General features: G+C 35.2%; 1 protein-coding gene and 1 pseudogene across 2 annotated transcripts; one reads left to right on the top strand and one right to left on the bottom strand.

Moving 5' to 3' along the window:
• Positions 1–497: 497 nt before the first annotated feature.
• Positions 498–25,497, top strand: LOC145247537 (EEF1A lysine methyltransferase 1-like). Of its 2 annotated transcripts, none has more exons than XM_080109368.1 (5): positions 498–568; positions 10,323–10,476; positions 14,001–14,083; positions 22,520–22,797; positions 24,707–25,497. In XM_080109368.1, the coding sequence occupies exons 1-5, from the start codon at positions 558–560 to the stop codon at positions 24,850–24,852; spliced, it is 672 nt and encodes a 223-aa protein (XP_079965494.1). In that variant the 5' UTR covers positions 498–557; the 3' UTR covers positions 24,853–25,497. The 2 variants fall into 2 exon arrangements, with proteins under 2 accessions (XP_079965494.1, XP_079965493.1); XM_080109367.1 differs by lacking the exon at positions 498–568 and adding an exon at positions 2,864–3,233.
• On the bottom strand, positions 13,303–13,421 carry LOC145247745 (5S ribosomal RNA; annotated as a pseudogene).
• Positions 25,498–25,775: the final 278 nt, after the last annotated feature.

The following is a 25,775-nucleotide window of genomic DNA, read 5'->3' as shown; positions in this document are numbered from 1 at the left end:
TGGACTACTGTACACTCTTTAATCCTAGTCCTTCCTTGAGTGGCCTCTGGGCCTTGATAAGTTGTGATGCCAATGTAAAAAAAAAAAAAGTTACTCTCGTCAGGAACTAGCCAGCAGAGGAGCCTCGACCATTAAAGAAGACAAACCTTTTTCTTTTCACTCTCTGTCCATTGAACCCCCCCCCCAGGCAGTGGCTACTTCACTGAAGACCTCTACAAGACAACCTGCCGACATTTCAAGTTTATGCTTTTTGACAGGAGAAAATCCTAAAACTTTTTGTTCTTTTCTCTTACTTCAGACACAGTTCCCCCACCCTTTTTTTTTTTCAAAATAAAACCTTTTCGTTGTTTTGTTCTAAAAAGAGATCTTGATTAATTACTCTATGCTTTTGTGTTGCAAATTAATCTTTTATTTATTAGGGGTTTTCTGCACTCACACATAAAATTACCTAAAACACGAATTAAGTAAAGAAATCTTTTCTTCAGAGTTATCTGCCCTTGATTTCGCCTATCTTTATTTTGATTAATCATTTTATTTTTAGTTGTAACACGAAAGAAATGGAAGAAATGTGAGTTATACCGTTGCCAATTGTCATATTTTATTGTCTATCATTTTTTCTTTGTTTTTGTTTGGTTGTTTCTTGTCATCTTTCGGTTTTGGCTTATTTCATTATTTGTGTTTTTCTCCTTTAAGGAACGGGCGTCGCAAATTCTCGGCCTGGAAGAAGCCACGTGGTTTGGTTAGGGTGACACATTTTTTTATTTTAACTTGAAAAAACTTCTTTCCATAACTTGTTTCATACGACATGGCCGCGTATTAAAACTAATGTTTCCGTTCGGTTTAGTGAGATAAAACAGGGCATTTTGCAGTAAAGACAAAACGAAAAAGTAGTAAAAAATAAATAAATAAAAATGCTGATTGAATATTACATTTTCGAACGATTAGTGATATTCATTGGTATTTTACTTATTTTCGATTTTTGAGCGATTATCGAGACTCCCAAGATGATCGCCTCATGTCGGCCTTTTTTTTTTTTGCTCTATCATAACACTCGGCACTACTTGTGTTTCAAAGTAAATAAACTTTGTAAAATAAGTTAAAACACAAAAACCTTATTCAAGTAGGTAGAAGAGTAATTTATCTTGCTTTTGGTAACATTTATTGTCGCTTCTTCATTATAATAGCGAAATTTGAAAATCGAAATAAGACGTAGGAAACGATGTTGCTTAGGGTAGATGCTTTGGATTTGTTTTACTGTACACAGATTCGAAAAAGTTGTCAAAAAACAAATATGTAACAAATAAATGTTATCAAAGGTAAGATAAGTTACTTTTCTACCCAACTGGATATGTTTTTAGTGTTTTTATTCAATGTAACATGTTCATTCAGCTCGAAAAACATACAGTGTTTACCGACGTATTGGAAAATTCAAAATGGCAGCCGACCCTCTCTCGGAGACGGTACGTTTGGGAAAAGGAGTTATAAATAAAAATAAAAAACATTCAAAATACTGTTAAAAACCCGCCGAATATATGTCAGCCCATGTCACGGTAACCTATATTGAACGAGTTTCTAACAGTATTTTGTCTGTTTTTTTTTATTTAAACTCATTTTCCCAAACTTACCGCCTTAAAAAGAGAGTCGGCTGCCATTTTAAATTTTCCAATACATCGGTAAACACTGTATGTTTTTCGAGCTGATTAAACATGTTACATTAAATATAAACACTAAAAACATATCCAGTTAGGTAGAAAAGTAACTTATCTTGCCTTTGATAACATTTATTTGTTATATATTTGTTTTTTGACAACTTTTTCGAATCTATGTGTACAATAATACAAACCCACAAAAAAAAAAAAAAAAAAAAATTATGACTAAGGGCAAGCTAAAATGCTCTTCTACTTACCTGGATAGGTGATTTTGCTTGTGTTAACTTATTTTGAAACGTTTGCTTCTACTTAAAAATAAAGATAGTGTAAAGTCTTTCAAGTTAAAACGAAATGGTGTTCTCATTAGAGTCAAAGTCGAGCCTCGATAAATGCTCAAAAATCAAAGATTAAACAAAATACTGATAGAAAGAAACCTATCCAATAAATGTCATCAACCATGTAAAAATATCGTAATACAATAAATGGCCATAAGCACCCGAAGCAAAGCACAAAGCACTATCCGTTTCGTTTAATTTTCGATTTTTTAATGATTATCGAGGCTACATTGTGTTTCGTTCTAACTCGATATTAAAACACACACAAAAAACTTTTCCAGGTAGGTAGAAGAGTAGCTAAGCTTGCTGTTGATAGCATTTGTTGTGGGTGTGTGTATATATATATATATATATATATATATATATATATATAGAGAGAGAGAGAGAGAGAATGGACTGGAAGTCTCTGTTCAGTCTCGAAAGTCATTGGATACCCCTTGTAAGGGAAACTGCGCGTGTAATTATGAAGCAGGGGTTGCGCAATCGCACCAACACCACGCCTTCCTCGGCCTCTCCTGAATCGAAACTGCTGGAGTCTAGTGGCTAGGAGAGGTCCAGGATGTCTGGAAACAATGCTGAGACGAGCGGAGAGCACATACAGTGAGCACCTGGAATTCACAAATGGTCCCCCATTTTAGTACTGACCAAGCTCAACGTTACTTAACTTGATGATCTGATCCAACAGGAACGGGTGTGACAGCGTGATTATACTGTACATTATGCCGAATAATGTGTATATATATTCATTGACCCCCCCTTTTTTTTTTTTTTTTTTTTTTTTGTTGCTTTGTTGGGTCAAATTCGTAATTTATCGTCAAAACTCGGAAATCTTAAATTCTTGGATGTTTATTCCGCACAAGTTTCTTAGAGTTGCCTCCCCTTCGTAAGAAAAGAAAACAATTACGCGTCCCGTCATGGCGGATACTAATGTTGAGATTGTGGCAATTCTACGGCATTATTTTAAACTGGGTTTGAAAGCGACCGAAGCTGCCCGACGAATACGCAAAGTGGAAGGGAAGGTTTCGATCTCGGATCGCACCGCTCAAAATTGGTTTCGCCGTTTTAAAAACGGGGACTTGTCGATTGAGGTGAAGACGAGGAGCGGACGACCATCGGTGGTCGACTATGATGCGTTGCGACGTAAGTTGGAGGAGAACCCAAACACGAGCACCCGGAAACTCTCGAAGGAATTAGGGTCCTCGAAAGATACCATATGTCGAGCATTGCATAAACTTCAAAGGACTGGCAGGTCGGTAACTTCAGTGCATTTCTAGAATTTAAGCATCCGAAGGAAGTAGCGTTTACTCTTGAAAGTGAAAACAAAATATGATAAAATGGTGCCCTTTGCCGCGGGCGCGCCACGCTCTCAATTGAAAAATAAAAATATTTTTTGTTATCGTTGTTATCCAAAATCCAACCTAATTAAAAAAAATAAATAAAAAAAGGTACTCATGCACTTATTGTACCGTGCTGAAATAATAACTCCGCATTAAGCCCACGTTAAGAATGGAATTCTTAATAAGAAAGCCATTCTTAACATGAGGAAGGGAGGATGACCACAACTATTCTCAGCTGTACTTTCATCTAACAATTTAATAAAAAAAAAAATATCGTAAAACTTGAAAATACTATTAAAAGAAAAATAGCGCGGCAGTCGGCACAATAAGCACCAATCAAAAATACAGAAAAATCTCTTTGATCTACATACCTGTCACGGAACGAAAATGTCATATTCCAAAAATCATATAAATTGATCAAGTATTTTTTTTTTTTTTTTAAGCCAAGAAAATAAAATTTTATGAGAAACGGAGTGTTTTGTACCGCTATGTTAAATAAGAGGGAGACAACTCCATTCGAACTACCGAGATCAAATTTCAAGTGATTTTACCGAGTGAAATACCTCGATCGATTTTAAGTGATTTTAATAGTAAATTGTATCCATTATAAGACTGCTTTTTATCTCGATAGTTCGAATTGAGTTGTTTCCCGCTTATTTATTTAACATGGCGGTTCAAAAAACAACATTCTCCGTTTCTCATAAAATGTTATTTTCTTGGTAAAAAAAAAAAAAAACTACTTGATCAATTTACGTGATTTTTAGATATGACATTAACGTCCCATTAGGTGTATCAGAAAGTGGCCATTAAAAATGATGATCAGAACTTTAATAATTCAACTTACCATTTTTCGAAGCTTATAACTACTTGAAAAATGTAATTCAAACCCTCATTTTTTTTTTTTCAATCAAAGGAGCAAAGACAAATTTAAAAAAAAAATAACAGGTTTAATAGTAAATTATGCAATATTTGTTTTTTTAAAGCGGTTTTCTTTAAAAAAAATATAAAGAAAACATACCTTGACTTGCTTATAAGTATATGTATATATATAAATGCCCAAAAATCACTTACCTAAAGAAAATACTATTAAATGGGTAGTTCCATTCTTCATTGTTAAGAATTTATCCATATTTATATTTTAAATTCCATGTATTTTTTAAATAAAAGGATTTTTTAAAGCGAGTTTCATAGAAAATTGCATTTTCGTAACGTGTTTTGCGCCAAGCTTAAAAGAGCTCCTCCTGCTAATATGTAATTTATCAAATATGGATTCGTTAAAGGGACATAAATAATGTCTCTTTTTTATTACATGTGTTAACCAAAATTAGTATTTTTCGTCTTCCGTAGTTAAAAAGAAACGCACATTCACTTATAAGTTTATCCCCTAAAACAAAAAATCCAGTTCACCGATTGTTTTGTTTTTGAGTTTTGATTGATATATGATATACTTCTTTATCGACTGAATTTTTTTTTTTTAAATATCTAAAAAAAGAAAACATTGAATGAAATAGAAAAATTTGCTGTCAGCATCCGGTATTTACTTGACGATATAAGCATAACATGAGCTTTCATTAAAAAAAAAAAAAAATCAACATTCTTTTTTTTTTTAAATTAGGTTTTCACTTTGGACTTTACAGGTAAATTTAAAAAAAACTATTCTTTTTTTTTGTTTTAAATTAGAATATTTTCTTTATTGATCTTTTATCTTCAATTTGTGATATATAAAACTTTGATACATAAATTAATTATTAAAATTTTAATAGACATTTCAAAATCGGAGGGTGAATTTAAAAAAAAAACGTTTGTCTAAAATATTATTTTGTTTATTGAAAAGAGAATAAAATTTCACATTGACCCTGAAAATATCGTAAAAATTGAACTAATAGAAAAACTTTGATAGATTTTTAAATTTAAAAAATTGGAAAATATTTAACTCGTAAAATTCAATTGATTTCATTACATAAAAAAAATGGCTGCATGAAGGCACGCCGGCATTTTGTAAACATTTTGTAAGCACTGTTTTTTAAAAAATAAAAAATAATATTTCTATTATTTTTTAAAAAAACTTTAATAGTTTATTTTGGAAGTATATTCCATACAGAAAATAAATAACCCACTTTAAAAAGAGAAATTACGAGTTTTACATATTTTATTCGCAGTTTTCTGTTAGGGGTGTCAAAAATTCCTCCAAATTTCTGATACACCTATTGTCCCATGACATGTGCAGTGTAAAGATTTTTTTTGTTTTTTTAATTAGATTAAATTATGAACTTGCATTTTTTTTTTTTTTTTTTCATGGAAAAATATTTGACTTTAGTATGGAGTTTCACTATATAAATTTAAGGTAAAATGATCGCCCACTTACTGGACAGAAACGTCAAAAATATGGTTTATCATATTCTTGACTACGTTTCATAATTCATAGGACAGAACGAGTAACCATTTTTTTTTTTTTTTTTTTTTTTTTTTAAATTTTCATAATAGCCGCCATTATTTTTATTTATTTTTTTGTTTTTTAAATATATCACAATTAAATATTAGGTTGAGAAGAAAGTTTTTGCGGAATTTTTAATTTTGATTTCAAATTATGTATTTTTAAATAAGTGTTAGTTATAATACTTTTACTTTATATATCATTTCAAATGATGCATTTTTTGTTCTATCTGATCGTTTAAATTGCAATCGTTTTAAAACAATTATGTCCTTTTTTCGAGAATATTTAATACAAGATGGAAAAAAAGCAAATTCGCACATTTTTTTTTTATTTCAATTCTACCTCGGCCGAAAAGTTGCTGAAACAACTTGCAATATCACTGAAGCGCTTGGCCTAGTAACCACTACTGAACTCACAGCACAATGGTGGTTTAAGAAATTTTGTGGTGGCAATGAGTCTTGAAGATGATGAGTGTAATGGTTGGCCATCGGATGTTGACAACAATCAATTAAGAGCCTTAGTCAAAGCCAATCCATGCACAACTGTTTGAGAACTTGCTTCTGAATTGGATGTAATGTATACAACGATTTCCAACCATTTGAGAGAGATTGGAAAGACAAAATAAATTTGATAAATGGGTGCCCCACGAATTGAACAACAACCAAAAGAAATGCCGTTATAAAGTGTCATCTTCCCTTCTTTTTCACAAGAATGATCCGTTTCTCAAGCAGGTTGTGACTTGCATTTTTTACCCATGTTTGCAGGGTCAATCTTTCACATGAAATGGTTGCCAGTGATGTTGAATCGTACCATATCTATGGTTACCCCTACCCTACCTCGATTCACATAAGTCATAATGTTTTTTTAAAGTTGTTCACACTTCCTCCTCCTCATCATCTATGACTGGAGCATTTTTCGGTGCTTGTTAAGATAGTCACCTGATTGTTTTAAATATGTCGTTTTAAGCAAAAACAATATCACGTACGTCGAAAATAATAATATATCTAAAAAATTACGAAAATTCATTGAGTAGAAAATTATTCATATTTTTTTTATAATTTTTACGGAAAATTGGGTAAAATTGCATTTTTTGTAGACATTATAAAGTAAGTTGAAGAGAGAACGTACCTCGGAACGAATATGCTATATTACTTGTTCATGGCTTTAATATTTGTTGTCTATAGCGAACGACTTTCTTTTTTTTCTTTTTTTCAAAAAAACATAATATCAGTTTTTCTACTCGCTGAATTTTTCATAATTTTTGGATATATTACTATTTTCTACATGACAATTGAGTACGTAATATTGTTTTTGCTTAAAACGAAATATTTAAAAAAATCGGTCTGTCAACTCTATCTAAACAAGCACCCATTTTTCACATTGTCGCAGTTGTCATTTACGCAATGTCTGCATGCACAGGTACATTCTAGTCCATGCCTTCTGCAGGTACGCCTTAGGGTATTGTATCCTTCTGAACAGTTACAGTGAATCCTCTGAATTAGTTCATCTGGAGCAGGACTTTTGTCTGTCATCACTGGAACAAGTTTGTCTCCTTCCACCTTCCATCCCCACTCAGATTTTTTTTTTTTTTCTACAAAGGAGTCACCACTTACCAAGGCCTGGAAGCCACTTGAGGGTAACGGTTAATGAGTGTACAGTAGTCAATGGGACAATATCATAGTAATTGCTAGTAGTAGAAATTTGGTAAATTGGATTACTTAAGGGGACGGCTTATCAAGAATTTGTTTACGTTGGACTTGAAGAGGATTATATCGTAGTCAACTGGAAAGCAGACAAATGGAAGAGAGTTCCACAGGTGTGCAGTTCTAAGAAAGAAGCTTTGTTCATGGAATCCACGTTTAGATAAAAAGTGGAGAGGGGGATTAGTAATCGTGGTTTCAGCTAGACAAGTATTTTCCATGAAAGTTTGACAAGGGGTGACCATAGATTGGAGCTCAGATGAGCATTTGCCATGAAAATAACGATAGAGCAGATATAGGCTTGTAACATTTCTTCTGTGGTGAAAAGGTTGCAGGGAAGAGAAAATTTCATTCCGTATTAGGCTACAAAATCTATTTTGAACTCTGTCAAGACAGGATAAGGTGCTTCTAACAGCGCCTGTCCAGATGTGGCAACAGTACTTCTTCCTGGGATGTACTTGGCTCTTATACAAGTAGAGAATTGCATCAGCAGTGAGATATCTACTGGCGCAGTAGAATGATCCAACCATTTTTCCAGTGCCCTTGGCAACAGATTTGATGTCCGTGTTCCATTTTAGATCAGAAGTAAAGGTCAGATCAAGAAGCTTGTCAAAGCATGGAGGCTCTCCAAGACGAGAGCCATTCATTTCAGTTGATGCCAGATGGGGATCAGAGCGTTGATGATGTAAAGATAAAAGCTTGGTTTCAGATGCATTAAAATTAGCCAGTCATCTCTTTCTCCATTGCACCATCTGACCAATCACTTCATCTCATCCATAACCTGGTAGTAAGTCTGCAGAGAATGAAATCTACAGGCAGAGGCGGTTGGAGGGAGTCATTCTGGTGTGACAAGCATCTTTGCTTTAGCAACTTTCTTGTATATAATCGACGTCAGTGAGTCCTTCTGATTTTCATTGCCTGAGAACCATTGATTACCACAACATTTTGCATTTGCTTTGGTCAAAAGAATGCTTTTGTTTTTTCACTTTCGACGATGACTTTCCAATTTGGAACACTCTGGCCACTGAATCACATTATTTGTTGTACATTTATTTTTTCACTTTGTTTTGTTTGCTATTGTAAAAAATGTGCGAAAATTCATTTATTTTTTAATAAAAGATAAAAATATAATAATAAATGATAGGTCCTGAACTGTCATCTAAGCTTCAGCCTCTGTCCCATCGACGAAATGTAGCATCCCTCTGCCTGTTCTACAAGTACTTTAACGGTGAATGTTCCGACGAACTGCAAGCACTTGTACCCCCTCGACGTAAATACCCCCAACAAACCCGACAAGCAGCTAAATCCCACCCCTTCACAGTAGAGATCCCTAGATGTAAGAGAGCCTTTTACGCCAATAGTTTCTTCCCCAGAACTGCTAGACTTTGGAATTCTCTTCCGGGTCCCTGCTTCCCCAACTGTACTGACATGCAGAAGTTCAAGTGTAACATGAACCAACATCTTGCTGCCCAAATCCCTACATAGTACCCCTGTAGCTTATGTCCCTGATAATAGCGCCCTACATCAAAGTGGCAATGTGACTTGTTTTAGGTAAAAATATAAAAAACAAAACCAAAAACAAAAAACCTTTGTTTAATCCACAAGAGTAACATGTTCTCATTCCATCAGCATTTGTGATTCGTAATTGGAATTTCAGTCGTCTGGGTTTTGAACCTTCACCCTTCAGAAGAATGTAGCTTGAATTTTACCAAGTACTCTAACCACTGTGCCACAGGTTCATGCATCCAGGCTTCTTTAAATTAATACAAATCTGCGGATTATAAACTTCTGACGACGTGAAATGCAGATCTTTGCTTTCATTCGTAGCAATTATTAATTGTTTAGTGCTTTTCAATATATGAATATCAGATATCTTACTTTTACACCTGTACGAGTGTGGTCTCTACACAAAAAAATGACATTAATGATGTGGACGCAAGATTGTGACGACGGAAGGAAAGCACGGAACACTGATTAGGTGTAAGGAAGATATATTAACCAAAAAGATAGCAAGGCGAGGATGAGGAGTAAGCGGAGCTTACTATCCGGTAGTGTCCAATATGAGTAGCTGTATGTACTGCGCACTGCAATTACTCTTGCTGATTCTACAGTAATATGATACTGCTCCTCAACAGGGTTATCTCATATCGTAATATAGCATTGGAAGATTCCATGATGCAGATAAGTTTCAGTCTCACAACAATTAATAACTGTATCCATTCGATACCAGGAGAGTTTGGCTATTACCAGCATTCGTCGTTATAATTCGATAATGAGAAACAAAAGAATGGTTTATAACTCACTGGAGAAGGTCGGAGTTGACCGAAATATTTGATTTTTTTACTGTTTTCATGCAATGAAAAAATATATGGGTGCTTCTACAGTAAAGAGAGGAAAAAATATTGAATTTCAAGTAAAACAAATGGTACCTACATAATTGTCAGGTATCAAATAGCAACATATCCAAAAATTAAACAAAACGATAAGGTAGAAAAATTAATGAAAAGCAGTTCCGAATAAAGGTTATGATTTGTCTGACGTACTGATTTTATAGCGTCACGTGATGTGAATTTCTGATAGAAATTCAAAACTTCTGACATTTCTGACAAAGGAGATAAATATTTTCTTTTGATTTATGCTGTGAAAAGTGTGATTTTACAAAATTCTTTTTTCATGAATGATTATTTATCTACTGTATCGTTTTTCTTAATATTCGGATATTTTACTATTTGATACCTGAGAATTACGTAGGTACCATTTATTATACTTGAAATTTAATATTTTTTCATCTTTATACTGTAGAAGCACCAATAAATCTCTTAGCATCGATCTTGGTTTTTTAAAATGATTTCTGTTTATCTTTTCAGAGATGATCACCAGCCTCCTCCCTACGAGAACGAAGATGATGACATACCACAGCTCTCGGATGCTACGATGGCTGCCTTACAGGAATTCTATGCCGAGCGGTTGGAAGAGTTAAACTCCAAAGATGACGAGTCCCAAAAATTAAAAGAAAATTGGGTAAGATTTCGTAAATAATTGTTATGGTCACGTAAGGGTTCAGAAAAAAAGACATGATCTTGTAATTATTGGAAAAAAATATATTGAACAAAAAAGTAAATAGAACAAACTTTTAATTTGGCAGAACATTTTTTGAAACATAAAAACTTGCAACTTTATTATAATTGCAGGGCTCTACGGACAAACTTATCTTTAGTTGACCTTTGACAACTAAATATTTTCGTTTACTAGCCAAATAGAAAAGTTACTAGCGAAACTCATATGATTTTTAGAATATGACATTTTCGTTATGTGACGAGTTTGTACATAAAGATTTTTCCATTTTTTCTAATAAGTGTAATTCTAAATATACAACAAATTTTATGTTGATACTTGAAGGTATAAACATTCTAATTTCTGCAGATGTTTTTTTTAAACATCCTTCGTTAAAAAAAAAAAGTATGTTGTGCTATTAAACTTTTTTTGTTTAAATAATTTTACTTCGTTTTATTTAAAAAAAAAAAAAAGTTGAAAAGATATTTTTCACTCAGCTTTGGAAGATTGTCAGTGAAAGAAATACAATCACCAAAAGATAAATGTTTCATTATTTCTAATCGCCATTTTGAAAAATCACTCGCAAATACAACTGTTTCACTCAAAATGTACAGCCCTGCTATAGTGTGTCTTTGAAAACATGCATTTCAAAGAAAAACATTATTATGGACTTCTGTGATATGCCAAAATTAGTATACATTCAGAAAATCTGTGAAAAATTGTCCAGCAGAAAAATAATTATAAGTAAAAACAGAATTTTTCAAAGTTGTAATTTCACTTTAAATTAACTTTTTAGATGCTTGAAATCAGGGGGAGATAACTACTTTCAAGTTAGCCATCTTGCTTATTCTCAATAATACTATACTTTTTTTTTTAAATTAGCTCTTGCTTCTACCGAACAATGTTCCATAAATTTTGGGATTTATACTAATTTCAACATGATACATAAGTATGTAATAATGTTTTTCCCTGGAATGCTGTTGTTTGAAAATACAACTAAGTATTATGGCACACTATAGTAAAGTTACACCAAAACCTTTTCTAAAATTACTGAATTCGGCATTAACCCAAAAACGGTTGATATGCCGCAAAACAAATCAACCTAACTGAACCCTCTTACCATTTCTATCATTTGTCCTTTATTTGCATTATTCACTCTTCCTTCCACCATTAAAAATATTCATGTATAGCAGATATGTTGCAGCAGAAATTTACCTTTTGCTGCTAAAAACTATTTGTACACAGGTTTCCATACAGATGGCATGTGTTGAAACAGTGCACATGCAGGACGATCTAAAACTAAAAGCATTGAGTGATGAGGTGAAGCTGTCAAAACTGATGTGGCTGGAGGTGAATAGGTCAAGTAATTAACCTCAAAGCTGTCGAGGTTGTAACACCTGTGAGAGAACAGGTCAATATAAGCAGGTGAGACAGAAGAGAATGCAGTCAGTCAAAAAGCGACACCAGCCACGAGTTGCCACTGAATCCGCCACCTCCTCAGTCTACCGCTTGAAATGCATACACAAAGCAAGAAATAAAATGATAATTTTATATTTTTCTAACAAACGAATTTGTGTTGCGAGTTTTTTTTTTTTTTTTTGGCTGACGAGAAACTACTATTGTGCAACCTGGCTACATCACACAGAAAGCCGCCTTAATTAAAAAGAAAAGAACAAATTTTGAGCCAATCAACAAATGTTCCGCACCATATTTTTATTGTCATCGAAATCGGCGAAATTGCCCATTTTTTAATCAAATCGATTAATTCGTACAAATAACTTTGAATCAAATGTAATTTTTGTAATTGAGTGAGGAACTTTTTTAAGCTTTGGATAATTCAGTATCAAGTTGGGCTTCTTCATTATTTCAGCTAATGAATCTCCCTTCCACTGCAAGAATTATAAAACAATAAGCAAAGCAGTTATTTGTTTTCCTATGTAATCCTCCGTTCTAAATATATATAAATCATAAAAAAAATTTCTTTCAAAACATGACCGTTAAAAGATCAGGTTCATGCAGTATTTTTATTTTAAATAAACATTTATTTATTTAAAGTAATTTTCAGCTTATACAAAAGCCTTCATCAAAACCTTTTTGCTTCCTTACTAGCCATGATGATGTTTTGATGCAGTTTCTAAGTTGTGGAAGATAGAGGTTATATCATTCAATTCAGTGTTTGCGCTCGATCATGTGGACGTGTTAAATTTAATCGAAATTTACTGTTTATAAACATGGTGAAAATGAAATTCAAAATATGATGGTTAAAAGATTCGACTTGTGCAATATTTTTTATTTTTTAAATAAATATTTATTTATTAAAAATTTCTGATTTTCATTTTATAAAAAAGCCTCCGTTAAGAAGGCTAGGTTAACGTGTGGGCACATCGAGTGGAAACACTGAACTAGATGATACAACTCTGTCTTCGACAACTTGAAGACTGTGCCAAAACACTTGATTTGATTGGAAAATAAGCAATTTTGATGACAGTAAAAGTATTGGAAGTGTGGAACATTCGTTGATCCTAATTCAATCCCCAGGCAATGTCAGGTCTCCATGCTGGTATAATGATAATCTTTATTGGTCGTGAAGGAGTGTTGGTTTGTGAAGAAGGAAGATGTGTGTGTGCAGTCAGCACCAACCTTATTTAGGGTTTAACCGGCTTCCTCCGAAGGAGGAAGTTTCATGGGAGTATGAAATTCACAAGTGGTCCCCAGTCGCATGTATATCCCCGTTAGGGGAGATGACGACGTTAGGTTTTTGCAACTTTTTGCAAGGAGGTGTCGACATTCTCCTACATACAGCACCTGGACTTCCCAAATTGGTCACCCATTTTAGTAATGACCAGGCTCAATGTTGCTTAACTTCGGTGATCTGACGGGAACCGGTGTATCAACATAATTATGCCGTATATAAAGAAGAAGAAGAAAAAAAAGAAGGAAGATGCACACAAAAAAATTTGATAGCATGTTTTTTTTTCTCTGGCCTAAATTGCTTACTGACTGCTGATATCAATTTAGAATCGATTTTGGATACCCTTGCCTTCACCTGCAAATGTCCACTGTGCACTTCTCTGTCAATATAGTGATGCCCCCAGGGTATTTATTTCTGTGATGGGATATTTCTTTCTAATTCCAACTTTTGCAAGTGGTTTTAATCAACAATTATTTTATTTCTGACATTCCAATGTTTGTTTTTCCAACCCGCTGGTTTGACTTCAACCAACAATTATTTTATTTTTGACAATCATATTATGTTGGGTTTTTTTTCTTCACTCAGGTGTGTGTCCATGTCAAGTGCGTCTACTTCTCTTACTAGACCTTTTCATTCTGAATATTTAATATTTCTTTGGAATTTCTTCTTATATATTTTCTTGGGTAGCGTGATGCATATCTTGAGTTACATATCATGATATGTATCACATTGTGACAAAGAGTTTCAACAAAATGTGTTGTTACAACCTTAATATGTGTATGTTTTTGTGACTTTGCAGCAATTAAGCCAATTTTGGTACGATGACAGAACTGCAGAAGGTCTTGCCAAGGAGGCATTTGCTGCATGCGAAGAAAATGGAAAGTAAGTAACTTTTCGTTTATGTGATGCGCTTAACCCTAACCCTAACCTTCTATTTATAAATTGATATATTACGTGCTAATACAAGATTCACAATGGCTTGAAAATCTTTGAATTTTGCCTTGAAAAGGCCTTATTTCTATTATTTCCTTGAAAAATCCTTGAAAATACGGAAAAGGCCTTGAAAATTGTATTTTTTATGTCCAGTAAATATTTGTGTCAAAATATTAAAAATAAAATCAAAATAAATACTATTTGACTCAGCTGACTTAGTTTTTGATTATCACAATTTTTGGAAGGGGATTCAAATCTTTCTCTATTTTTGCTCTCATTTATAATTTAATCTTTTTGAGGAGTGGGGCACAGGAGAGAGGGATAGTGGCAGCCACCATAAATAAAAATGACTCCCCCCCCTCCTCCTCCTGGTCCTGGATATGACCTTAAACTATATCTGATGGTGAGGCCCCAGCTTGTGGGCTTTGGGGAGTGTAGAGCCACTCTTTAATTGCCATTGCTTCCAGGTCCACTCTGACCCGGAGTGGTAGTATTTGTTAGGGTCCCAACTATAGGTTATATAGAAACCCGACTTGTAAAAAACAAATATATTCTATAAAAAATTTTTTCTTTAAAATCACTGGATTCGGCATTAAATAACCTGAAAAGGGTTGATATGCCGTAAAACAAAAACAACCAAACCAAACCTCCTCCTTCTAAAACAACTTTCCTTGTGGAGATGGGATACTCCAATGGTGAATCCCCCCCCTTCCCCCCCAAGAAAATGCGATAATCGAAAATGAGACCAACCAGGCTGAAAAAAAATGGACAAGATGGCAGCCATCTTTGTTTGAAATTTAAAAGCTATAAAGAGAGTTAATATTTGAGATGAAATAAAAAAACATTTACAACTATTTCAAAATACCAAAAAGTGATACAGGTAGAGTGCAAAATAACTTTTATTGGCTATGGTATCATTTATCTGTTGTATATTTGAGTTTTTACCATTTTTTCAATCTCTGTGGATTGTAAAACAAATCCCAAATTTTGTCCAGAGAAGACCTTGAAAAACTTTGAAAAGACTTGAAAATGGACATTGAAAATACTGCTGTATGGCTGTGAAACTTAACCCTGTACAAATATTTTCAAAAATTCATCAAAGTTTTTATTGTAGTTCCCACCATATAGATTACAATCAACTCTTCCACTTACTATAAAGATTGGGAGAATTTGTCTCTTGGCATTATGCACAAGTGTTATGTTGGGCCTTTTGGCTATGATCACAGCATAGTATCTGTGATATGTTGTGGCAGGCAGTGCCGAAGGTCTGAATGATTATTATTATTATTGGTTTGTTAACTGTTAGGTAGAAAAAGTTATGCAGAGAGAATCTTTTGAAAGAAAAGAATGTTTAGCTAAAATATTTATGTTAAAATCTAACGGAGGAATTTTAACTTAGATTTAGATTTATAAACAATTAAATATTACAAAGATAATTGTGTGATAATATAGATGTAGAAATTCAATTTTATGTAAACAATGAAATTGACCTAGCAACAAAGAAAAAGTTTTTATATATAGGCTTGAGATACAAGTAAGAGCAAAAGAGAATGTAGGAGTCATCGAGGAGAGATGGTTGACTTTGTCAGTTTTAGAAGCATTCAACTGGGCTAGCTAAGAGATGATGTTAGGACTAAAAAGAGGAAGCGTTGTAAATCTCTGAGGGGAACGTCTAACTGAGCATGAGAATCAACAAAAGAAGTCCTGTCGTTACTTCACAGTGAAATGTTTTCTTGCAGTGTCAGAGAGACGAAGGGAGCCACAACCTAAGGTTAGTAGTCCGTTATCAAATGGCCATCTTGTGCTTATATTTTTTTTTATTTATTTTTATTTTATTACATTTTCACCCCAAACAAGGCACATTGCCACTTTGGTGTAGGGGGCTACTATCAGGGGCGGCAACTACTGGGGCACTATGTTGGGATTTGGGCAGCAAGATGTCGGTTCACGTTACACTTGAATTTCTGCATGTCAGTACAGTTAGGGAAGCAGTGACCTGGAATGGAATTCCAGAGTCTAGCGGTTCTGGGGAAGAAACTACTGGAGTAGAAAGATCTTTTACATCTAGGGATCTCTACTGTGCGGGGGTAGGATTTAGCTGCCTGTCGGGTTTGTTGAGGATGTCTACGTCGTGGGGGCACAAGTATGTTTGTTGAACCTGTCCCAAACTAGTTCCATGTTACGTGAACTCTGTTTGAAAATGTGTAAAGACACACACGCACATTTATAACCACTAGACAATACGAGCATCGATTTCATATACAAGTATATGTACACTCGTTATAAACAACCCCGATAACAATAAAAATTCCTTAATTAAGTGGAGCGTTCAACTAACTTCATTCACACTGGACAGAATTAAAATATTTTTAAGCATGGTAGTGATATTCAACAAATGAATACATCATACTGCGTATACATGCCTGACCGACTCTTCTCTTGGTCGAGGGTGGCAACCCTCTGCTGGTTAATAATGACAGAAGCACTCCATCTATTTTTAATTCTTATAATCACATGAACACTTGCTACTTCTGATGCTCCAATGTTATCATCAGGAAAACAAAACTCCTAAACAACCTCAATAAGTTCATGATCTAAATATATTTTACTCCACATCTGAGTTCTCATCCATCTCCATTGTCTTACACGTGTTTCACACAAACTTATAATCTGTTGAAGTACTCCATTGAACTTATTCCATTCATGGATGTCCAGTGCAAATGCAAACCTCATCATATTATTGCACTATCTTTGGATGGAACAGATACTAAGCTTTGATCCTCGCCAGAAGACCAAGAGAGTGTATTTTAGTTCAAGTTTTGTGTTCAACGCAACAACAACATCAGATGAAATTAAAAAAATTATTTTTTTGCGTCGCATCTTGTGCGATCGGGTGATCCTATATTTAAAAAAGGGGTGAAAGGTAATAATATATGTATGAATATGAAATTATTATATTGATACTAGATGTTTGGAATGGCTTTTGGAAATTGACTTCCAAATTAACCTATCTCTGGCCAGGTCTTTATAGATTTGTTCTTTTACTCAAGTCCATCCTTATCATGTTCTCCCATGTTGTTAGTGGTATTCTTCCTGCCAACTGACCCTGTTACCTCAACTAGTCTACATTTATTAACCCAAGAACTCTAATCCATTGTTTCAACGTGACCATGCAATCAAAGTCTCGTTTTCTGCATGCATATCCAGATCAGATCTGATCTTGTCTTTAAGACTTGTATTACACATCTATAATATCATCCTCATTTCTCTTCATGCAACCTATGTCCTCAACCTTCACTGGCCAGATTCCACTTCCATAAATCAGCATACTGTGTGCATATGCTTAACAGACTCCTGTTCCCTTGGTTGATAGTGGTAACTTTGCTGATTTGTAATCGTAAATATCATCATCCAATCCTAATTCTTGCTATCACATTAGCACCTGCTCTATTCTGTGCTCCGATGGTATCACCAAGGTAACAAAACTATAATTGGTCAATTGCAGAATTAGTCATGCAACAATTTATGACTGCTTTGCGGTAGATTAGTATTCACACAGTCCCTCCTATATTAAATGTGGCATCTCTCTACCGTGCTAGAAAACTACTAACACCTGAAAGTATCCTGTACCTCTATAAGGCAACCATTCGCTCATGTATGGAGTATTGCTGTCATATTTGGGCTGGTGCATCGGCTACTAGTCTCTCGCTCCTTCAAGGGTTCAAAAGAGAGGCACAAATCTGATAGGTCCTAAACTGGCATCTAAGCTTCAGCCTCTGTCCCATCGACGAAACGTTGCATCCCTCTGCCTGTTCTACAAGTATTTTAATGGTGAATGCTCTGATGAACTGCAAGCACTTGTGCCCCCACGACGTGAACACCCTCGACAGACCCGACAAGCTGCAAAATCCCACCCCCACACTGTAGAGATCCCTAGATGTAAAAGATCTTTCTACTCCGGTAGTTTCTTCCCCAGAACTGCTAGACTTTGGAACTCCATTCCAGGTCACTGCTTCTCCAACTGTACTGACATGCAGAAGTTCAAGTGCAACGTGAACCAACATCTTGCTGCCCAAATCCCTACATAGTACCCCAGTAGTTGTTTCCCCTGATAGTAGCCCCCTACACCAAAGTGGCAATGTGCCTTGTTTGGGGTGAAAATGTAATACAAAAATAAAAAAACTAGTCTACATCTACTAACCCAACGAATGTCATCAACTTTTTTCAACATGAACCAACAAAGTCTATTGTTTTGCCCACCTCTCCCTATGCTGTCTACATTTAATCTTCCTTTTGAGCTCGAGATTTTTAAAACTCACATTACACATTCATCATATTATTCTCATATTCTCTCCCTGCAATGCATGTCCTTGGCCCTAGTTAACCCGGCTTCACTTCCATGCATTATTACGCTACGTACACATGCCTGATAGACTCTTTCTTTGGTTGGCACTGTTAGTTAATAGAAATTCTTTCAACTGACTCTGTCATGTAGTCACCTCACTAGCACCTGCTGCACCTTCAATTGAATCATCAAGTTAATAAAACTGCTAAACAACATCAAATAATTTTGCAAATCCAAATATTCTTCCTCCATATCTGATGTGTCATCCGTCTCTATTGCCTTATAGTTCTTGTGCACAAATTTATTACCATTTTTGTGTAATCTGTGTGATTCTTAACCTTTATTCTGATGATCATAGAATTTACTTTTTGATTTAATTTCTTTTTTTAAATCTGAGGTTTATCATAGTTTGCAGAAGACATAAGTAATTTTTCTAGTTTGTGTGAAAGCAGTATACATGAATTATTGAAATCAAGTTTAGTGCAAATTTATATAATTATAAAAATTATAAAACTCTGGGAACCATGTGACCTTTCTTGAGTTGTTTTTGACGATCGGGCTATTCCATCTTTTTAAAAAAGGGACAACAGGTGAATATATATATATATATATGAGCAAACAATTAATAAAACATGTTAAAAAACACTTTGAAAAAGAGTTAAAAACATATTTAATCTGAAAAGGAAACACTAGATAAGTGGATAGTCCTTAATCCGTGGAGTTTCGAAGAAATACTTTCTTTCTCATCAGAGCGTAGGAATTAGCAAAATGCGGGATCGGATTTTGCATGCAAAAGTATTTGATAAAACAACAAGTAAGTCAAAGATCTTACTTGATAACAGAAAAGTGAAGCAGAGGGAATATGGTGAAGAAAAAGGTGATTACACGTGAATGGATAGTCTGGTGGAAGATAAATAATCCAGTGACGGTAAAATCCAAATATATAACTTCAATAAAGTTAATTGAATTTCCATTTGCACAAGTAAAATCCAAGGAAATCCCGTAATTGGAGGATGGTCCAAAATAATCCAAAGGCAGTAATGCATGGAAAAATTCACAAAAATGTGTACAAGGGAAAAAAGGAAAAAATTCCAATAATATTAATAAAAGAAAAATAAGATATGTTTACTACTGCCGAGACATTGTATCGATTGGCTTCCTAGATGTAAATCCGATGAAACTCACATGATTATTAAAAAGTGCTCAATGCAGAACACAGCTGGTATATAGTCTGTTTATTATACAAACATTATTCGTTGCATATGTGCATACATGTTTCAGTAGAATCTCAATTCAAGGATAACACCTCATCGGACCAAAAAACAAATCGATTCGTTTTTTGGTCTGATGAGATGTTATCCTTGAATTGAGATTGCACATATGTAACCAATAATGTTTGTACAATAAACAAACTAAATATATATAACCCGTAACCCCTACAAGGCAGCTCAGGTTCACAGGCTTGTGGGTTGAGATGCAGCTGTAGCCGATACCTGTGGCATCACCCGTGTTTTCATCCAGTGGTCGAATTCGTCTCCGTCGCCGTCGGTCGCTCTCCGGTTCCGCTTTCAAATCAGCTTCCAAACGTCACCTGGGCTATTGGAGAAATGTATTGCATTCACAATGGCGTTTTCAACTAAAGAAAAAGTCAAAACTTAATTGGACTTTCTTAACATAGAATTGATTATTGTCTTCGACTTTACAAATAATAGTTACATACTGGCCTAGTCATGCAACTTAGGGGGCTGGCAGTTTTCTTTCTTTTACCAAGTACTTCGTTCTTTTTCTACCGTCAGTCTATGGGGAAGGATCAGCTGACAGAGACATGTGTATTGGAACATGTCGTTCAAGCGTGTGGCAAAAGAATCTCTCTCTCTCTCCCTTTCCTCACCTCGTTTTATCAATATCGCTAGCTGTAACCCCCCTCACCTCTCCAAATATGCCCACAAGTGGCGGTCAACCAATCAGTGGCCGCACCTTTGTTCGGAGGGGGGCAGTAAGGGCTTGCTTGGTTGCCGAAGAGAAACAAAAGAAAATAATAAAAGCAACCATTACATTTATCTAAGCAAAAGAAAAGGCAAAAAAAATAGATTTTTCTTTCTCATCTTCTCTCCCCCACCTCCTCTGCTCCATCAGCAAGGAAATAAACGTTCTCATGCCAGGAATACGAGATGTCACGCCTAATCCTAATTAGCCTCAACAGACCTGCCACGCGGGTCTTCGGGTGGTCTCTCCCTCCGTCACTGAACGACATCTCTATCGACGGTCTATCAACACAGTCCGTTTGTTAATTTTCGGAATTATCTTTATGACTTATTCTGGCATTGACACGCGCTGTGGTATTCATCCCAGGCAAGAGGTTAGGGAGATCATTTTGATTATCCACCAAGAATCCTTATTGTTCTGATGATATAATAAAGTTTTGTATAACTTTTATTCCTCATCTTTCATAATTATATATATGTATATATAATTATAAAATTCTGTGGACTGTCCGTCCATGCTTGCTAGAATCTTGTCTTTGACTATCCAATGGTTCCATTTTTTAAAAAAGGGATGACAGGTGAATTATATAAACGGCTGAGGAATGAGAGTAGAGACTTCTATGTTTTGTGTTTTGGTTCTAGCTGTCATAAATCAAGTCATAAATATATTTCTTTAGTTTTGATCTCACAACTATATATTAGTTTTTTTGTTGTTGTTATTTTTACATGGAGATCACCACTTATCAAGGCCCAGAAGCCACTCGGGGATAAGGGTTATTGTGTGTATAGTAATCAATGGGATAGTGTTGTAGTATTCGTTAGTATTGGAGATTTGATAAAGTGTCTTACTTAAGGGGGCGGTTTATCAGGAATTTGTTTGTGTTGGACTTGAAGACATCCAAGTTGTAGTCAGGTGGGAAACAGGCAAGCGGTAAAGAGTTCCACAGGCATGCAGTTCTAAGAAAAAAGCTTTGTTCATGGAATCTACGTTTTGGTTTAAGCACAGATAAGGAGTGGGGAAAATTATTGACAGTGGTTTCAGCTAGACGGTTGTTTATCGTGAAAGATTGGCGAGGGGGGACCAGAGATTGGAGCTTCAGACGAGCACTTGCCATGGAAATAATGATAAAACAAAGATAGGCTCGCAATGTCTCTACTGTTGGAGAGAGGTTGCAGGGAAGAGAAAAGCCCCCCCCCCCACCAAGCCACAAAGTCCAACCTGCACTCCGTCAAGGCAGGATAGGCTGCCCTCTAGCAGCTCCAGCCCAGATGTGGCAGCAGCACTCCATCCCTGGACGCACCTGGCCCCCACACAGATAGAGAACCGCATCAGCAGAGCGAGACACCCTCTGGAGCGGCAGAAGGATCCGACCACCCTCACAGCGACCCGGGAAACAAACCCGATGCACGTGTTCCACTTCAGATCAGGAGCAAAGGTCCAACCCAGAAGCCTGTCAAAACATGGAGCCTCCCCAAGACGAGAGCCATCCACCCCAACTGATGCCAGACGGGGACCAGAGCGCCCATGATGCAAAGACACGAGCTTAGTCCCAGATGCATTAAAAGCAATCAGCCACCTCCTCCCCCACTGCACCACGCGCCCAAGATCAGAGGAGAGAGAACCAGAGAGAAACCTGTCACTCACGGACCCCAACGTGCTGCCACAGACGGCTGCGCCACTGGCACAGACGTCAACGGATTAAAATTAATTCATTTGATATAATAATCAATAGAGAATGGTCTCTATTAATAATAAATACTTAATCTGCATGAATTAAAATATCATATTTAAGCATAGCTTATGACTGGACAACGACGTGCAGTCTGTTAGTATATGATAAAAATCGAATTTAGAATAAAATTATGAATTTACACAACTTGAAAAATTATGTTTCATTTAAGAAACAATGGTAGGAAAAAGCTTAAAGTTGGACCATTTATCACATCGGTGTGTGTGTGTGTGTGACCAAAATATATAAGGAAAAAAAAAAATTAGTGAGACAACTGTTGATTAACTCGACTTTAGTATAATAACAAATATCATTATTTTTTCAGAATTTGCTGTCTAAGTTCTCCAACTGCTTTCCGCATAATGCTGAAACTCAAGCCCGAAGGATGCACATTAAAACTTCTGGAATTTGACAAACGATTTGAATTATTTGGAGAAGACTTTTTGTTTTACGATTATAATGATCCGTTAAATTTGCCGGCAGAATGGGAAAATTATTTCGATGTCGTCCTGGCGGATCCTCCATTCCTGTCCGAAGAATGCCTGACGAAAACATCACAGTCGATAAAATACCTTACAAAACACAAAATCATTCTGTGCGTAGGTAAGTGTAATTTTTGAAAAAAAATATTTTCTTTTATTCCATCGCAAAATGGGACGAAGCATAAATTGAAGTTTGAAAGGAAATGTCAGGCGTCGTAATCATCTGTCTGGCTAGATGTTTTGCAATTAACCTTTCTTTCTCATTCTCATCTCTCCTTCCCTCCTTTTCTTATTGTTCTCTTACTCCTCCTCTCTCTAACCACTTTCTCTTTTTTTTTTTTTTTTACATAGGCATTACCACTTATCAAGGCCAAGAGGTCACTAGAGGATAAGGGCTAAAGAGTGTACAGTAGTCGATAGGACAATATAGTAATCGTTAGTAATGGAAATTCGGTAAATTTGTTAACAAGTGGGACGGCTCATCAAGAACTTGTTTACGTTGGACTTGAAGACGTCTATATTGTAGTCAGCTGGAAAGCAGGAAAACGGAAGAGAGTTCCACAGGTGTGCAGTTCTAATAAGGAAGCTTTGCAAAGAGATTAGCAGCAGTAGCCAAAAAAAGCACATATGCAAATTAAGAAGTGTGCGCAAGAAGAAAAAGGAGAAAAATGCACCACATGCTTAGGAGAAACAAAGCGTGCATCAAAGAAAATGAACGTGTAAAGTCGAGAACAAACCGGCATGCAATGAAAGGAAGGAGAAACAACGTCAAGCTAAATGGACATGTGGCAGTGAGAGATTTTAAGTGGTGTTAAGAGAGTAATCATAATAAAAACTTCTGTGTAAAAAAAAAATGCTGACCCGGATTTTTTTCTTTCTTTCTTTCTTTTGTTTGTAACTGCAACATTACATATGCGATACTAAGAATTTCAGTCCTCACTACAGGTGATATTATGAATAAAATATGAATTACTTAAGAGTTCCACCTGGTCCTGGCTGACAGAACGAGATCAATCTACTCGTGTTAATTAAAGTTTTTCGTTCAAAATTCTGTATCAACTCCTGAGCTCTACAAGATGCACTTAAAGAAGGTCAAAGGTTACATTGGTTGTAACGTTGTGAGAATAATTTCTCCTTCGCTGACCGAGGACAGGAAAGACCAGCATTCTAATTCTCCATTCTAATTTTTTTTTTTTTTTAATCTAGGGAAAATTTTGTTTGGCAAAAAAAATTTTTTTTTTTTTTTTTTTTTTTTTTACAAAGAAGTAACCACTTATCAAGGCCCCGAGGCCACTCAAGTATAAGGGTTAAAGAGTATACAGTAGTCGATGGGACGATATAGTAATCGTTAGTAGTGTAAATTTGGTAAATTGGATTACTTAAGGAAGGGGAACGACTCATCAAGTATTTGTTTACGTTGGACTTGAAGACGTCTATATTGTAGTCAGCTGGAAAGCAGGAAAACGGAAGAGAGTTCCACAGGTGTGCAGTTCTAATAAGGAAGCTTTGTTCATGGAATCTACGTTTAAGTTTAGGCACAGATAAAGAGTGTGGGAAATTATTGATCGTGCTTTCAGCTAAACAAGTGTTTCTTGTGAATGTTTGGTGAGGGGGGCCATAGATTGGAGCTCAGGCGAGCACTTGCCATAAAAATAATGATAAAGCAGAAACAGGCTTGCAATGTCTCTCCTGTGAGAAAGTTTTGTACCCTATGTTAAAAAATAAATATTTCCCCTACCAAATAATAATACAACTATTAAAATGTCAAATAATTATCTCTCTTTTGTTTCTTTAAAAAGTTTTGTGAAAACACCTTGCCATGCATTAAAAAAACTTTTGCTGGCAAAAATAAATAAATAAATAAAAAATAATTTGTTTTTTTATGTTTTTGTTAGTGAATGCCATGTACAAAGGTGTGACCGTCAACTGCTGTTAACCGAAAGTTGTTCAACTCATTCCCCTCTTCGACTGAGATCCTTAAACCTTACTTTATCCTTTTAATTTAGTTTTTATTTCTTTCTCTTTATTAGGTGCCATTATGGAAGAATGTGCCCACAAGTTGCTCCAGGTAACGGCCACTAATTTTAAAGTGAACCACAAGAACAATTTACAAAACAACTTAATGTGTTATACAAATTATAAACCTTTCATTTTGAATGATTTCGGATCAGCATAAGTTGTTACAGAACAATGAATATTTAAGAGAAAGTTGAAAACTTGAAAAAAAAATAAAATGATGATATAAAAGACAAATTTGATATCATAAACCATTTGGAAGCAACAGAAGTTGCTTTAACTGATGCTATAAATAATTCATAAGTGGCAAAACTTGCCTCAGTTGACATCAAAAGCAATCTGGAAGTTGCAAAAGTTATTTTGGCTCACGCTGTAAGCAGTTTAGAAGTGACAAGTTACCTTGGTGACTCCCTAAACAATTTGGAACAAACAAAAGTTGCCTCAGCTGATGTAATAAATAATTTAGAAATGACCAAAGTTGCTTTAGCTGACCTCATAGACAATTTGGAAGTGACAGAAACTGTTTTGGATGATGCCATAAACAGACAAGAAGCAACAAGTTGCCTCAGCTGGCAACATAAAAGTGACGGAAATTGCCTTTGCTGTCACCAGAAGCAACTTAGAAGCAAATCATGAAGATACTTGTACAGAAATGGATTAATTTGTCATACAAATGATCAACCTCATTATCTTTGACTACGGACACTGCATTTTCAGAAAATAACGATTTGTGCACCGAACACAACATCGCTTTAATATTTTTTTTTTTAATTTATTTTTAAATAAATCTTTTTCTGATCCAAAATTGTTTATGATTTCTGATTTTTTTATATACTTATTCGTTATTCATATTATTCGGATTCTTAAGATTGCTGTTTTCATTTTGAGTGTTATTTTCATAAACGTTTCTATTTTTGTGAATTTTTCTGCCTCGACTTGAGAATCTGCACGGAATTTCAAACAGAACCCTTTATTTAATCGATGGGATTAGCATGCTCTCATCCTACAACGAACCCATGGCACAGTGGATAATGTACTTGGTAAAATTCAGTTGTAAGTTACACTCTTCTGGAGGTTGAATCA

The sequence above is a fragment of the Euprymna scolopes genome, chromosome 25, assembly GCF_053919585.1.
Source record: "Euprymna scolopes isolate OS-2025 chromosome 25, ASM5391958v1, whole genome shotgun sequence".
Classification (NCBI taxonomy): domain Eukaryota; kingdom Metazoa; phylum Mollusca; class Cephalopoda; order Sepiida; family Sepiolidae; genus Euprymna; species Euprymna scolopes.
The sequence above is the reverse complement of the archived record's forward strand: the minus strand, read 5'-3'. Positions and strand labels throughout refer to the sequence as shown.